The following is a 17,434-nucleotide window of genomic DNA, read 5'->3' as shown; positions in this document are numbered from 1 at the left end:
TCCCAGTTAATTATCTCCTATTTATCCTTTGTATATGTTGGTTTACATGTTGTCTCTTCCATTGAGGGCAGGGACTGTCTTTCGCCTCTTTTTGTATCCTCAATGCTTAACACAATACCTGGCACATAGTAGGTGCTTATTAAATGTTTATTGATCGATTACTAATTATTGGGGGATAGAAATAGAAAATCAAGACAGTCCCTGCTCTCAGGGAGCTTCCATTCCAATTGGGGAAACCATACCATTCAGCTACAAGGCTAATGGAAAGATCCCATTGTCCTTAGAGTGTAGAGACATAGCTGGTGGTACTTTATCTTCTCTAATATCATTTTGTGCATCAGTTTCACCATTTGTGACATGAGGATAATCCTTACTTTAGCTTCATAGGTCTGTTAGGAGAGCACTTTATAAACCTAAAGGAGATATAGAAATGCAAGTTGTAATAATAACAATAATTATTACAATTATTAATACTTGTTATTGCGATATTATTATCATGGAGGGACCTTAGAGAGGCATTTTCTAACTCCCTTCAAAGGGGGCTCCTCTGCCCTCTCTTCCAGTAACTTCGATCTGAGGCATCTATGATTTCAGTCTAGGAAGTGCTCCCTTGTTTGAGGCAATGTACTCCCTTCTCTCTGCTTGCCCTGTGATGTTCATCACCTTTTTGTTGTTCCATCTACAGCCCAGTGACCCATGACCCCAGGGTGGACCCCAACATAAGCACCAAGTGAGTACTATACAAGGGGCAGCTAGATTGCCTAGTAGATAGAGCACCCAGACTGGAGTCAGGAAGACCTGAGTTCAAATTCAGCCATAGATACTAGCTGTGTGACCCTGGGCAAGTCACTTCACCCCGTTTGCCTCAGTTTCTTCATCTGTAAAATGAGATGAAGAAGGAAATGGCAAACTACTCCAGCATCTTCATGACCTTCCCCCAAAAGGGGTCACAATGAATCAGATACAACTGAAATGACTAAATAACAGCAACAAACAAAAAGGTGTTATATGATCTTCCTACTCCTTGGGCAGCCTTTGCCAAAGGTCTAGGAGTAAGTCTTCATCAGCTGAAAACTTTTATGTAGACTCTAACCACTTTATATATCATGGAACTAACTATAACCACAAGGTCATTTGAATGTAGAAGAAACAACAATAATAATTAATAATAATAATAATAGCTAGCAGTTAAATTGCATTTAATATACAATATTATATGTAGTTTTAAATGAATAGTTAACATTTTGCATACATTTATATTTAAGGATTACAAAGAATATCCCATATATTTAATTTGATCTTCACAACAACTCTGTGAAGTTGTGCTATTTTATTATTATTATTATTATTATTATTGTTATTATGTGAGGTGCTATTATTCCCACTTTACAGATGAGGAAACTGAGGCTGGATGAGTTTAAGTGACGTACCCAGGGTCACACAGCTAGTAAACATCTGAGGCAGGGTCTGAACTTAGGTCCTCCCTACTCCAAGTCCCATGTAATATTTAACTATTCCACCTGACTTCCTCAAGAAAGACCTCTGGGCCTTAGATCCAGAGTCTCTATCTTGAGTCACTACTCACACACTGCGTGACTTTGGGCAAGTCAATTCCCTGTACTCTCTTTTATACAAGAGTATTTGTCCACCTCTTCCCTTGGCTTCTTATGAAAATCACATGAAATGATGTAGCTAAAAGGCCTTCACAAACTATAAGATGCAAATGGTAAAGAGAACTGGATTTGTAGTTGAAGAAGCTGGTTTAAATCCTGACTCTGCTACCTGTGTGACCTTGCTCTAATCACTTGACTTCTCTGGGACTCAGTATATAAGATACCTCATCTCTAAAATGCGAAGATCAAACTAGATTGTCTCTAAGGCCCCTTTTACTGTATCTCTGCTCTTATAAACTCTCTCCCCAAGTTGGTCTAGGAGATGGGGCTCCAGTTTCCTCCAAACCAGGTGATGGTATAACTACAGAGACCACATCAGGAGTGTTGACAGAAGTGTTAGTAGGCTGGGGAAAATTTCACAACACGGCTATTGGGCATCTGCTCTACGGGCCAGTGGAATGGTTGGGCCCCAGCTTGTAGTAAGTAGCAGTGATCTGAGTCTCTGGAACTGCCCTCTTCAGGGGCCGTCAGGGCCCCAGAGAGGGTGTGGTGAGTGTTGTCTTGGCCAAAGGCTGGACAACCTGTTAGGGGGATAAGGCCTAATAACGCCTCTGGCTTCAATAGAGAGGTGCCCCTCTTCCAGGCCGGACAGGCCCCTTGTGGGGCCGAAGCTGGGAGCCCTGCCATAGGCGTGGGAATATCTGAGTTCAGTCTTGCCTGGCACCATGGGAATTTGCATGACCTTCTTGGTAGAGGTTTTCCAAACCCAACCCTCTCTTCCTGTATGAAGTTTGGCAAGAGGGGCCTCAGGCTTTCGGCAGCCAAGGTGAGTCAGGGAGGAGGAATTGTCCTCCCCAGATGTTGCCTCACCCTGACGTCGGCAGGGTGGCTCGGGATTAGCAAAGGCACATTTCTTCCAAGTGACACGCTAACTTGTAGAAACACATTTCAGATCTTCTTGGCCCAGATTTGTTGAAGTAGAAGGGGGAAGCAAAGTCTTCACTGAATAAGAGGGCTAGGTTTGAAAAACAGATCTTTCCTCTGCCCCTTTCCCAGAACCGCTAAGTCTGCCCCTGGCTGAGTCAACCCAGCCCAGCCCAGTCAAGCCCAGCCCAGCCAAGCCCAGATTGTTGGTGGGGTGGGAAGGAGCTAGTTACTTTAGGTCTTCTCTGGAAATTATACTAGTCCTAATCATGCATCCTCTGATGCTACCTCCTATCTCCCCTATGCACCACCCCAATACACAATGGTGTCTCTCATTCCACGCACCAGCCTTATCCATGTCACAAAGTTCTATGTCTCTCCTCTCTCTCTTTGCTCTCCCTCTCTCCCTCTCTGTCTCTCTTTGCCTCTCTTTCTTCTCTATCTCTCTCTCCTTTTCTGTCTCTCTCTGTCTCTATCTCTTTACTCTGTCTCTTATCTTTCTGTATCTCTGTCTGTCTCTCTCTTCTCTGTCTCTCTGACTCTCTCTCTGTGACTGTCATTCTTTCCTCCATCTGTCTCTGTCTCTCTTTCCTTCTGTATCTGTCTCTCCATCTCTGTCTCTTTTTCTCTCTCCATCTCCCTCTCATATGTTTGCTTGTTCACCTGCGGATTCCCTTCTTTCAGTCACCCAACCTTGTCCCCTCCATGATTTCTTAGTTCCATGCAGGGCTCAAAGCCCTCACTGTTATCACAGAGCTTCTCCCTTTTGTTGAACAGCCTATCCAAGGCCTAGGATTGAATGGCTCAGTAAAGCAGCTGTCCCAGCTTCCCAGTGATGTATGGGATGGCTCACCAGGAACACATCTTCACTGGTGGTGGCCAAACTCTCCTTGTGAGTCTGGTATTGGTTCTGGGACCATAGGAACAGATTGGGGTTTGGAGGTGATATCCCCTTTACCTGATTCACTGGACAGCCATCAGATCCCTGGCTGGTGTGGTAGGGTGATAGATAAGGCCCAGTCTGGGCTCTACTCTGCCACTCACACAAAGTGGGGCCTTGAACAACTTACTCCCCCAGTTTGGACCTCAGTTACCTTACCTTTCGAAATGAGAAGGTTGTACCAAGTGATCTGGATGGGAACTCCAAACTCTAAATTTCTACAGACTTAGTCCACCTTGGCGTCTGAATAGCTCATTTAATAAAGGGAACAACTGTCCCCCTACTACTGCCAAACATCCAAGGGGAAGGGAAGTGAGTGTAATAAGCTTAACGAAACACCTACTATGTGCCAGGAACTGTTCTAAACTCTTTATACGCGTGACAATTTAATTTTCAGTCCAGTTTGATAATCCCAGTGTTGGAGGTAGGGTAATGGGAAGCATTACTCAAGTTCAGCCCCTCCCCCTGCTGACTTATGACTCCCATCATGAAGGCCATAGAAGTGAGAGATGGATCCCAGGACCTTCTCCCCACTCCAAGCATCAGTGCTCAGCAGAGGAGCTGCCCTAATTGGGGAAGGGGAGAAAAGAGCTTATACAATGGCCCCAGGAGCCCAGAACAAGGAGTGGGGGAAGACTGAGGCTATGATTCTGACCTAGAAAAGAAACCAAGTCTTTCAGTGCTGACTCAGTCGGAGTCTTGGGCGGGGGGCCAAGATCTGCCTTGGAAACAGGACTCAGTCACCTGGGTACAGTTGGAATGCTCTGTCCTGCTGTGGCAGAGGTGGCAAGGCCCTCATTCACCAGGGGTTTGGAGGGAATGGGAGAGCAGGGGGAGGAGGCCCATGTCTGTCTGCCCTCCTCAGACAGCAGCCTGGGCAGGCTATCACCCTCCCCTGGGAGGAGGGGGGGAAGGGGCATCACCGGCTCACAGTGACAGCAGTGGCACTCAGTTGGGCTGGCACTGGGGATGGGGCTTGGCTCTGGCTCATTCCCCAGCCCTGACCTATTGGCCACCCCAATCCCTCTCCCTCTGCATAGAAGCTCGAGTCCTTTGCAGCCTCATCTCCTCCATGCAACCTTGGCCTGGTGGCTCCCAGGGCTGCATTCTAACTGAAGGGCTCAGCTGTGGGATCTCTCAGGAAAAGGCTTAGATATTTATAGGGGATGGGGATTGCAGGCAGAGCAGCAGCAGCAGCTGGCCTCACGTGACTGGCCAAGGCTATAAACAAGCTTGCTGGAGGCAGAAGGAGCCAAATGGATTAACCCTTTTTGCCAAGGCCAAAAACCAATCTCCACCCCTCACCTCCCCCACCCCCGGGCCAGTCCAAGAATGACACAGGTCCATTCACTGTCCAGACACAGGGACATACATATGGGTCCCTGGAGGACTCCTCCCATGAATCTCCTTCCTTTCGTACCCAGGGTCATTGTGTTATTCCCCGTCTTCCTGCCTGTTCACTCTATCCTACACTTTGAAAGTCGGGGACTTAAAAAATTGCTTTTAATTGAGCAACTGAATATTCTCATTGAATCCCTGGATACAGTCCCTATTTAGCCTACTCCCTCATAGGATCATGGGGATTAGAGCTGAAAGAGATGGTGGAGATCATCTAATCCAACTACCGAATTGTACAGTTGAAGAAACTGAGGCCCAGAGAGATGAATTAATCACCCAAGGTCATTTAGGTCATATAGGAAGTAATTGAGCCAGGTTTTGAACCCAGGTCCTCTGACTCCATATCTGGGCTCTTTCCTTGGCACCATATGGGTATCATTTATCACCATGAATAAAAATGATGACTGACTTATATGCACTGATAGGAATAGAAGTAGTATCAATCCCATCTTACAAATGAGGAAACTGAGGCTCTTAAAGGTTAAAAGGTTGTTCAGTGTTCCAGGGTTAATGAGGAACAGAGTCAGAACCTGAACCAAATTTTCTGAGACCCACACCAACGCTGTTTCTGCCAAAGCCCTCAAGCAAGCATTTATTAAGCACTTCCTGTGTTGCAGGCCCTGTGCTTTCAACATTTTAATAGTCAACAAGGATTTATTAAGCATCAAAAGTGTGCAGAGATGCAAATCTTAGGAGAGGAAGGGTACCTGCCCTGGAGAAACTCACAGAAGGGGGCTAAGGGCTGGGCAAATGTTGAGACATTCGAAGACATATGAAGAGAGAGTATTCTCTGTACCCATTGTGCTGAGACCCCACAGAGATGACACTTTGGAGCCCAGGATCCATTGCCCCTGTGTCAGATCTATAGGCCAGACTAAGGCTTGTGTCCTCCTGAGAGCCGCCTACTCCCAGGGCTGAAGCCTGAGAACCCAGCAGTGCGGGCTCCCTCCTCCCTGTGGGAGACATCTCCCCACCCCCTAGCTCTCCGCCTTGGCTTCAGTGGTGAGCTTTTGTTCTGACTGGTCTCTTTGTGTGGCTCTTTGTCAAAGAGAGAATCTCGTCTCTGTTTCTTGCAGGCCTTGGCGGGGGGGGGGGGGGGGGGGGGGGGGGGGGGGGGCAAGCGGCGAGTTTCTGGGTCTGAATACTCTGTCCATGGAGCTAAAACTGGGATCCTTCTGCTTTTTTTCCTCTCTGACCTATGAGGGGAAAGCTTAGGCCAGGGAATAATAGAACGTGGAAAGTTAAAGCTGCAAAGAGCTTTGGCAGTTTAGCTTGACCTAGTCCGAAGCCCAGAGAGGGCCAGCGCTTGGCACAGGGGTAGAAAGAAAACATCTTGAACCTCCATGATTTGCTCCTGTCCTGAGGCACAGACAGACTGAATCACCCACACAGAGCTTAGCTTGATTCTCCACCCTCCCTCAAGCTGAGGCCAGACCTACAATTGAGTCAGTCTTCCCCCTTTCTTCAGGACTGAAGGGGAAACTGAGGCATGGGGAAGGTTCTGTGGCTCCACAGCCAACAAGTCCCTGCTGTCTACTTAAGCTTCTAGTTCTTAAGAAGAAATGTGATACGACATTCCTAGAATCTCATCAGTGATGAATGTAGGTGCTTATAAGGTCAGACAGATATATTTTTTTATATGGGAGCAACCTGCAGGGGGCTATAGTGTATCTATCCCCACTTCAATAACTGCCATCTAACTTAGCCACTTTCCCCCTTTCCGGAAGAGTCCATTCCAGGAAAGCTTTGAAATCCAGGCTGGGATTTCCTTTTCTTTACCCTCTCCTCAGGCCCCTTCCACCTCCCCAGTGCTCTACCTGTCCCACTCAGTCAGACTCCTTCACCTGAGGCAGCCTCCACAAAGTCTGGAGCTGGATTTTATTGTTGGCATCTGGAGGGAACAGCAGGCATCCTGGCTGCCGGGAGCCATGGAAACTGCCTGGCAATCAATGTAGAGCTTCCTCAAGGGTCTGTGTGCTGGAGAAGAGATAGGGAGCTGCTCCGCTGTCAGGGCAGAGGGGGAAGCAAACTTGCTCCGAGTCTGTGCTTCCTTCTGGGGAAAGAGAAGGGCCTAGAGGTTTGGGGAGGGGGGCAGCTACAGAGAGAGAAGAGGGGAAGAGTCCACTTTTTTAATTAAAAGGGAACATTAAATTAGATGCAGAACAATAGCAACCGAACAATCGTCAATCAAAGGCCTCCGTCTTAAGGGTGAGAAAACTGAGGCTCAGAGAGAAATGATTTGTTCAGAGTCACACAGCAAGCTGGTGGAACAGATGGGACAAGAACCCAAATGCCCTGGCTGCTGGGGAAGGGCTCTTTTCCACTGTCTCAGTGCTGCATTGCATCAGACTCTCCAGTCTGTCAGTCAATAAGCATTTATTAAGTGCCTGTTGTGTGCCAGACACTGTGCTAAGTGCTGGGGTACAAAGAAAAGTGGGGAAGTCTCCCCATTTTCAAGGAGCTCAAAGTCTAATAGAGGAGATAACATGGCAGACTATTCACAGACAAGATGTGTGTGTGTGTGTGTGTGTGTGTGTGTGAGAGAGAGAGAGAGAGAGAGAGAGAGAGAGAGAGAGAGAGAGAGAGAGATTGGATGGATGGATGGATGGAGAGAGAAGGACAGAGAGAGGGAGAGAGATTAGATGGATGGATAAGTGGATGGAGAAAGAGGGAGAAAGAGACATTAGATGGATGGAGAGAGAGGGACAGAGAGAGCAAGAGAGAAAGAGAGAGACATTGGATAGATGGATGGATGGAGAGAAGGAGAGAGAAAAAGAGAGAGAGAAGGAGGGGGGGCAAAATTAGATATAATCAACAGAGGTTGAGGGTTTCCTGTATATGGTGAAATTTTAGCTGGGACTTGAAAGAGGAAGTCAGGGAAGCTGGGAGATGGGCATGAGGAAGGAGAATATTCCAGGCATGAGGAGATGGGGTGTTATGTAAGGAACAGTAAGAAGGTCAGTAACACTTGATCGCAAAGTATGTGTGCATGTGTATGGGGAGGGGAGGGGAAATAAGGTATAAGAAGAATGAAAAGGAGAAAGGAGCCAGATTGTGAAGAGGCTTTGATACCAGAGGATTTTATATTTCATCCTGGGAGTGACAGGGAACCACTGGAGTTTACTGAATGAGGAAGAGGGGAAGGGACAAGGTAAGGAGAGTGACATGGTCAGATCTGTGACTTAGGAAGATTAATTTGTCAGCTAATTGGAAGATGGACTGGAGTGGGAGTGGGGAGAACCTGAAGGCAGCAGAGGAACCAGCAGGCTATTGTCATAGTTCAGATGGGAGGTGATGAGAACATAAACATCAATCCAGGGGAGAAAATAAACCCCATTACCCATGATTATTAATGGGATTAAACCTTATTCCAGTCTAGTATTCTTTCTATTATTGCTTTTCTTACTTCACTATTTCAAGAATCTGTCCTTTCACTGGTGTTGATCTTCCTTCTATCAAGGCACATTGAAACTGCTCCATGCCCTGACCCAGCTCTTGAGCAGACTACTGCAGCAGCCTCTCCCTGCCCCAAGTCTCCCCACTCCAATCCATCTTCTATACCAGTGGTCATCAAACTTTTTTGATTGTGTGTCATATCAGTGAAAAATTTGTGAGCACAGATGCCCAATATGTATATGCTTACTTATTTATAATTGTACATATATATCTGTACTATATAATAATAATTATGCATGGTATAAAACCTCCACCAAAATAGACATCTTAAAAGGATGAGATAAAGATGAAATAATACTTGATCTTGGAGCCAATAGGTTGCACTGGTATTTATTGAGTAGAAGGGGGATATGGTCAGACCTGCACTTTAGGAAAATCACTTTGACAGCTATGTGGAAAATAGATTAAAGTAGGGAGGGATTTGCAGCAGGGATACTAGTTAGGAGGTTATTGCAATCATCCAGGCAGGAGGTGATGAGATCCTGAACTGGGGTAGTATCTAGAAGGGGACAGATTTGAAATATTTTGTGTGGGTAGAAATAACAAGATCTAGCAGCTGGATAGATATCAAAGATGAAAAAGACGGGAAAGGAACAAGCATTTATTTAATAAATGCTATCTCATTTCAGCCTCACAACAACCCTGTAAGCTATTATTATCACAATTTTACAGTTGAAGAAACTGAGGCAGAGGCTAAGTGACTTACCCAGGGTCACACAGCTAATAAATGTCCGAGGTTAGATTTGAACTCAGGTTTTCCTGACTTCAGTCCCAGGTACCACCTAGTTGAGGGAAAGTGAGGAGGCAAAGATGATAATGAGACTGTGAACCTGGGTGACTCAAGGTTGGTGGTAGCTTCATCAGAAGTTTGGAAAAGGGATGGATTTAAGGGGAGAAAAAATGTAATAAGATCTATGATGAGGATAACAATGGAGCCATGCCTGCTCATACTGTGCAACTCATTCTAATACAAGAAAATGGAAGGTGCAAGAGAGCTGGGACCTTTGCTCACCCCCACCCAAGGGCACCTGCTGCAGCCTCAGAGGTGATCTGTGAGGCAGGAGCGGATATTCTGGAATTGGGGACGGGGGAGGGGGATGGAATTTCCACATTGCTGCATCTGGAGGTAGCTAAATAGTTGTTAGATTAGACCTGCCCTGAGGGGCTGATGCCTGGTGGTGAGGGGTGGTAGGTGGGAACTTGCCCAGTGGAGGAGAACCGAGGGGATGGGGGACAAGGCTGGGTGTGATCAGGTTCTAGACAAGCCCCCAAATTGGCTATTTGGGGAGAGGTGGGATATGCCCCCACTCTCTGATTGGTTGGTCATACATCCTTCCAGGTCAGGCCATGGTAGCCACTTTAAAAACCACTGCCCTCGGGGCATCTAGGTGGCGCAGTGGATAGAGCACCGGCCCTGGAGTCAGGAGTACCTGGGTTCAAATCCGGCCTCAGACACTTAACACTTACTAGCTCTGTGACCCTGGGCAAGTCACTTAACCCCCATTGCCTCACTAAAAAAAAAGAGAGAGAGAGAGAGAGAGAGAGAAATCACTGCCCTCCACTGCTGTCAAAGTGGTTTTTCTGAAAGCACAGGTCTGACCATTTCACTTCCACCTTCAACAAATTCCAGTAAGTCCCTCTTGTCTCTAATATCAAATATAAATTCTTCTATTTAGCATTCAAAAATCTTTACAATGTGTCTCCTACGTACCTTTGCAGTCTGTTATACATTTCACCCCTTCATAACTCTGCAGACTAGCCAGACTGGCCTTCTTACTGTTCCTTGTAGACAACATTCCCCCCTACTTACCTTTTCATTGGCTGGAATTCACTCCCTCCTGACCTCTGCCTCTTAGAAGCCATAGTTTCCTCCTGGTATGCAAAGCTGCTAGTTAGTACCTCCCTCCCATAATTACCTTGTTATTATTATTATTGCAGGGCAATGAGGGTTAAGTGACTTGCCCAGGGTCACACAACTAGTAAGTGTCAAGTGTCTGAGGCCGGATTTGAACTCGGGTCCTCCTGAATCCAGGTCCAGTGCTCTATCCACTGCACCACCTAGCTGCCTTTATATATAACTTTTTTTTTTTTTTTTTAAGAAATCAAGATTTATTTTCCTTCAAGAATCTTTTCCTTCTCTATTAGAGCATCTGGGATAAAACTTAGGACCACTCTGTGGTAGTCCCTACCCACTCAGTGGCCTGAGCAGTAGGAGCCGCAGACCAGTCCTCGGTAGCAGGCTGAGCACTCCAGTCTTCAGTAGGGAACTGCTGAATGGGCACAGATGGCACCTGCACTCCCTCAGACCAATCAGCCACCTCTGGTTGAGCAGCAGTGAATTCTGGGGCAGGGGCAGTCCATTCACCCTGAAATTCCTCCTTTGTCACTGCCTTCTCAGCTGCGGCCTGCTCTTCCTTCTCAATCTCCTCTGGATCCCTGTAGAAGTAAAGATCAGGCATCACTTCCCACGGGTGTTCACGGGAGATGGTACCACGCATACGTAGGACTTCACGGGCCAGCATCCACCACATCAGACCCACAGAGTGAGCTCCCTTGTTGTTGCATGGAATGGCAATGTCCACATAGCGAAGTGGAGAATCTGTGTTGCACAATGCAATGGTTGGGAGGTTAACATATGATGCTTCAGTCAGAGGCTGGTGATCTGCCCGAGGATCAGTGACCACCAAGAGACGAGGTTCCCGGAAAGCTGCCTGAATCTGGTTAGTGAAGGTGCCCGGAGTGAAACGTCCAGCAATAGGTGTAGCACCAGTGGCAGCAGCAAATTTCAGAACAGCTCGCTGGCCAGTGTTCCTGGATGAGATAACACTAACATCAGCAGGGTTTTCAATGGCAACAATGGCACGAGCAGCGAGCAGAAGCTTTTCCCAAGTTCTCTTCAAATTAATGATGTAGATGCCATCACTCTTCCTTTTGTAGATGTACTGTTCCATCTGGAAGTCCAAATTAGTGCCACCCAAATGGGTTCCTGCAGCGAGGAATTTGAGGACATCCTCTTCCTTCATCTGCAAGACATCCAGGGCTCCGGACATTGTGGAAGTTTCCCTTTAAAGTTACGACGGAAACCGAGTACAACGCCGTATGGATCCCTCTTCTGGGTAGCGCGGAAAGGGCTATATATAACTTTTTATGTATATGTTATCTACTCTGATAGAATGTAAGCCTCTTGGGGGCAGGGACAATTTTACTTATATCTTTAAATCCCTACTACCTAGCACAGGACTTAGAACATAGTCGATGCTTAATAAATACTTGTTTATTGATCATTCCAAACTCCTTTTCAGAATGCTCAGACTAATTCATAGCTCCACCAACCACAGTATGGAAGAGATGAGTCCCATGGTCTGTTTACCTGCCTATCCAGCCGCCAGAAGTTGCAGCCTATTGGCTTAATCTTGGGGGAAACCATGACTACCTACACAACACCAGCAGACATCAGAGGAGAACATTAATGGAGGAAACCCTGGGTTACATTATACCTCTTTGCCTTACCACATGTTTACTACCTGGCTGCTTGGTTTAGCTAGAGGTTGGGAGAGGAAGTAGACCTGACTGAGCCTTGCCTTGGGGAACCTGAGTTGAGAAATATGACTCAAATACATGAAGCAATCGGGGAACAATACACAGCAAGGTACATGCTCCAGTGGGGAGGAGATAACATAATTCAGACTCTTAAGTGAAGTAACTTCATTTAAGGCTCAGTTCTTGGGTCACTTCCCATGGGAAGCCTTTCCTGAAGGCTCCTAAGAAGGCACTAAGCCTTCTCCCTCTCCCTTAGAATAGGATGTTTATGCTTACCTGTTTATATGTTGTATTACCCTAATAGAATATAAGCTCCTTGTGGGCAGGAGCTGTTTTTTGGTTTTGTCTTTATATATCTAGTTCCAAGCACAGTGCCTTGAATATAGTAAGCACTTAATGCATACTTGTTGGCTAAGATAGGTGGACTGGAGGAACACATCAGCGTGAGCTAGAAAAAGGATAGTAGAGAGACTTCAATGAGTCTGTCTTTCTTCATCACCTTCCCTTCAGGATGGCTCTGCCCCTTCCTCGAGTAAATGCCCTAAATCTGAGCTTTGGGCTTTTCATCTTGCCAAGATTCATCAGGAATCTTCAGAATGTTCCTGAATGCTCCCATTTCAGTTTATTGAGGAGGAAGATGACCACTAAATGAGAAAGATGACCACTAAATGAGGAGGACGACCACTAAAGTCCCTTCTAGCTCTAAATCCTATCATTCAATGAACTCTCAAATTCAAGTGGCTTTTCTTTTTCTCTCCTGGGTTTTCTAGAATCCTAGTAGGTAGTACCAGACACACCAACTAGGAAGTGCTGTGAAAAGGTCTGTGAATTACCAAATCAGCTATGGCATTTCACTGTTAGAGTCGATCAATAGCTTGGCATTCCAGGTCCCTTCCCTATGGCATAGGGATGGCCAGGAAAGGGTCTCTTTCAGCTCATGGATTGTAAGATGATTAGCATTGGGGGAGAAACGATGACGCTTTTTGGGGAGAATGTGTGGAGCTAAGGAAGGACAGAATGTTACACTTTAGAGTACTGGATTTGGAGTCCTGGAGTACAGGTCCTGGGTTTCAATCCTTACTCTACTGTATTATCTTGAGCAAATTACTTCACCTCTCTTGGCCTCAGTTTTCTCAACACTGGATTAGGTAAACTCTGAGATTCATTCTAGTTCTAAATCTATGTTCCTATGACCCTGAGGTCCTGAGCCACTGATACCTAAGTCCTAAGGACTCAGCGCTCCCACTTCTCTACCTCTTCAAATCCTACCCATTCCTTCAGACCCAATTCCAATCTATCCTCCTCCAAGAAGCCTTCATTGACCACTCCAGTCTACAGTGATAGTCCCTTCTTCTTAGCAGCTCATTGTCCTTGCTTGTCTATGGCCATCACTTAGCACTGGCCACTTAACACCTTAGGATAGTTCTACCATTATTGTCGTTTTTGTCATTATTTGACTTTTTGTGTCCCCATTTTGCCTCTCCACCTAAACTGTAGAGTAAAGGGATTGTCTTCCTCTAACTTCCACTGTAGGTGCTCCAGTTAATGTTTGCTGAGTAAATGAGTTAGTGAATCAATGAATGAATGAGTGAATGAGTTAATCAATGAATAAATGAGTGAAGGCCACCCAGACCCCCTCATCTCACAATTACTAGTTGAAAATATGTCAATAAAATCCTGCTGTGTTCAATAACATGTGTAGTCACCCTTATCACCCCCAAAGTCTCTAGGGATTAAACTGTAGGGAGTCAGTTATATGAGTAAAAAGATGGAGGACTAGGCATTTTTTCTGATTTCTAGGACCTCTCAAACCTCTTCAAAACATAAATTATGCACCAAAAATAAAGCAATTTCAGCTGTTTACACAGTCTATGGTGCCCAAAAGTCAAATGAAGTGTTGTTGTTTTTTTTTAAAAAACAAACCCCATGAACTGATGTGCATTGACTCTGAGCTCACTCAGCACCCCTCCCCTCTCTCCACTAATAGACCTAAGTTCTTGAATAGGCTTACAAAATCCAACCCCACACCCCCTTTTTCCCTCCTACTTTCCAGTTCCATGGATGCTTCCGCTCCAGGTTGTTGAAGTTTGCCCAGGCCTCAACAGACAGCCAACATACCACAATCTTTCAAGAGTAAAAGTCTGTTGAAGCAGACAACCCCTTGGCACCAGAATGACAAAATGCTGAATTGTCAGTGCTGGGGTAGACAACCTTATAGCATCAGTACATCAGCTTTCTGAACTGCCCATGCCAGTCCAGAGAACTAAGGAACAGAGGCAGTAATAGAAGACACTTGGGGGAGAGAAGGGACTAAGTAGCACTCCATTAAGCCTGAGGGAAAGATCAAAGCTTCCACTTGGGCCAGGCCAGACCACCCAAAAGTCATTTGGTGCAGAGACCTAGGCTAGTGAACTCTGAATTGCCCAGCACAAGAGGAAGCTGAGACAGCCTGAGATCCAGTTCCCGTAGAAACCATTATGAGAGGGGACAAAATCAGAAAATGAATAGAGAAACATCAGAAGGAAAAAAACGCTGAAATTAACAAAGATCATGAAAGAAGAAAGCTCAATGACCTTCAACATAAGCAGATAAATCCAGAGGAAAAATATTAACAACAGAGAGAACTGTGGCCTCCAGATCTAGTAAACAAGTCTAGGTATCTACGAATAAACACTGCAAAACAAAGGAATATGATCCAACACTTGGTGGAATATGAGGAGAACAAGAAATGCAATATGTTGTCCCTAAGTGGTTAAAAAGAGAAATGAGGATTATGACCCAGACTTGCAACAAAATCAGAATTTATGTCCTTAACAGACAAAATAATAGGCAGAATAGAAAAACAGGAATCTGTGATGGCAAGGGTCACCAAAGAAACAAAAGAGAGAACCAAAGACTGGGAAAGCAAATGCACAGAAGTGAAGGAGAATCTAGAAGAGGAAAGGCAAAAAAAATCCCAACAACATTAAAAGAAAATATGCTCAAATGCAAACAAAACATAACTACTCTCGAAGACAGTATGTATAGAGACAATCTAAGTATCATAGGTCTCCCAGAAGAACATGAAAGGACAAAAAACCTGAACATCATAATTTAGGAAAAAATAGAAGTGCTCAGAAATTCTGAACATATAAAATGAAATACCAATGGGAAGAATTCACAGATCATCTCCAAAAAACACCCAACGCTTCAAACTCCAAGACACATAGTGGTTAAATTTAACAATCAATTCAGAAACAAGTTCTGCCAGCAATCAGGAGAAAGACTTTCAAATACAAAGGAAAGGACATTGGACTAACACAAGACTATTCTGCACCCACCAGAAAATGTAGGAGGGAATGGAATAACATATTATGAAGAGCAATGGCGCTCCGGATGCAGCCCAGACTGACCTATCTGAGCTTAACAATAAATGAAAAAAAGATGGATGTTCAATAATAAAGTGGCATTTGAAACATTTTTAGAAAGAAAACCAGAACTGAAAAAATTATTTGCTTCTCGAACATCCCAAATAACAGAAATGTAGGAGCCAAAGATAGCAACAGGAACAGCATGACAACAGAGAGACCAGTAAGAAGCTTCTTTCTAAATGTACACAAGGAAACAGAGGGAAAGACAGAAGTCTGGTGGGGGTAACAGTGAAGAGATGGGCATGGGGCATTATGGACAGAAGCTGGGCTACAGGTGAATCACTGTTGTGTGTATAGGTGTAGTTATATCACTCTGCCTTTAAATGAATCAATTGGGGGATGGGGGGGCACTATATTACAACATGGGAGGATCCATGAAAGGGGAGGAGAGGAGCAGCAGGAAAGAGGAATGTGTGATGTGCTGGGTTCAAAAAAGGGCTAGCAATGAAGAGAAGGTGATGCCTGTAGTCTCAGAAAGAGAAGAACCTATAGCATAGTAGGTGAGGAAGAGGGAAGAAAGATTAATAAGGGGGTAATAAGGTAAGAAAAAGAGCCTTGCTGTGGTGGTGGGACAGAGTTCCACTAATGAATGTTCCTTTGGGTGAAGAGTAATGGTCAGTGAAGGGAGATGAGGAGGGAAGGTTCAAGGGGATTTGGTGTTTGAAAAGTCTTTGTCTTAGGGGAGCATGGAATAGTTTATTTGCCATATCTCTGGATAAAGGAAGAATATGGGACTAAATAAAAGATAGAGAGCATTATGGAATATAAAATGGATAATTTTGATTATATTAAGTTTAAAAGGTTTTGTACAAACACAAATAATGTAATGGAAAGCAAGTATCTCTGATAAAGGCATCATCTCTCAAATATATAGAGAATTGAGTCAAATTTATAAGACTACAAGTCATTCATTCCCCAATTGATAAGTGGTCAAAGGATATGAACAGGCAGTTTTCAGACAAAGAAATCAGTCGTATGAAAAAGTTTTCTAAATCACTATTGATTAGAGAAATATTAATTAAAACAACTCTGAGGTACCACCCCATACCTATCAGGATAGCTAATATGACAGAAAAGGAAAATGACAAACATTGGAGGGAATATGGGAAAACTGGTACACTAATGGTAGAGTTATAAATTAATCCAACCATTCTGGAGAACAATTTGAAACTATGCCCAGAGGACTATAAAACTGTGCATATCCTTTGATCTAGCAATACCACCACTAGGTCTGTATCTCAAAAAGATAAAACAGTGTGTGTGTGGGGGGTGGGAGTGGGGGGGAACTATTTGTACAAGGGCATTTATAACAGCTCTTTTTGTGTTACCTAAGAATTAAAAATCAAGGGGGTGCCCATGAATTGGGGAATGGCTGAACAAGTAGTGGTATATGGTTGTAATGGAATATTATTGTGACATAAGAAATGATGACCAGACTGATTTTGAAAAATCTAGAAAGACTTTTATGAACTGATACAGAATAAAGTAAACAGAAGCAGGAGAATATTGTATACAGTGAGCAATATTTTGCATGATGAATAACTGTGAATGACTTAGCTATTCTCATCAATATAGTAATCCAAGATAATCCCAAAGGACTCATGATGAAAAATTCTATCCACATCCAGAGAAAGAACTAATGGAGTCTGAATACTGATCAAAGCATAATATTTTTCATGTTCCTTCTTTCTTTCTTTTCTTTTCTCTTTCTTTTTCAAATTTTCTTCCACAAAATGACTAATATGTAAATATGTTTTACCTAATTGTACTTGAATAACTTATATCAGATTTCTTACCATCTCAGGGAGGGGGCAGAGAAGAGAGGAAGGGAGAGAATTTAGAATTCAATTTAAAAAAAAAAATGAATGTTGGGGCAGCTAGGTGGTGCAGTGGATAGAGCACTGGCCCTGGAGTCAGGAGGACCTGAGTTCAAATCCAGCATCAGACACTTAACACTTACTAGCTGTGTGACCCTGGGTAAATTACTTAACCCCAATTGCCTTTTTTTTTTAAAAAAAGAAACAAACAAAAAAGAATGTTAAAATTGGGTTTTTTACATGTAATTAGGGAAAAAATAAAATATTATTTTAAAGAAAAAATGAGAAGTTTACTTGTCCTACCTTGGGAGGGGGGGAGTTGGAATTCCTGAGGAC

The 17,434-nt window shown here is 44.4% G+C and overlaps 1 protein-coding gene across 1 annotated transcript; it reads right to left on the bottom strand.

Moving 5' to 3' along the window:
• Positions 1-10,410: 10,410 nt before the first annotated feature.
• Positions 10,411-11,455, bottom strand: LOC122743945 (40S ribosomal protein SA). The gene has a single exon (XM_043989196.1). It carries the CDS (start codon positions 11,379-11,381, stop codon positions 10,494-10,496), a length of 888 nt encoding a protein of 295 aa, XP_043845131.1. The 5' UTR covers positions 11,382-11,455; the 3' UTR covers positions 10,411-10,493.
• Between the last annotated feature and the right edge of the window lie 5,979 nt (positions 11,456-17,434).

The sequence above is a fragment of the Dromiciops gliroides genome, chromosome 2 (genome assembly GCF_019393635.1).
Source record: "Dromiciops gliroides isolate mDroGli1 chromosome 2, mDroGli1.pri, whole genome shotgun sequence".
NCBI classification, from domain to species: domain Eukaryota; kingdom Metazoa; phylum Chordata; class Mammalia; order Microbiotheria; family Microbiotheriidae; genus Dromiciops; species Dromiciops gliroides.
The sequence above is the reverse complement of the archived record's forward strand: the minus strand, read 5'-3'. Positions and strand labels throughout refer to the sequence as shown.

Excerpts from the sequence above, each read along its gene's own strand:
- LOC122743945 (XM_043989196.1), bottom strand. The coding sequence starts at position 11,381 with ATGTCCGGAGCCCTGGATGTCTTGCAGATGAAGGAAGAGGATGTCCTC.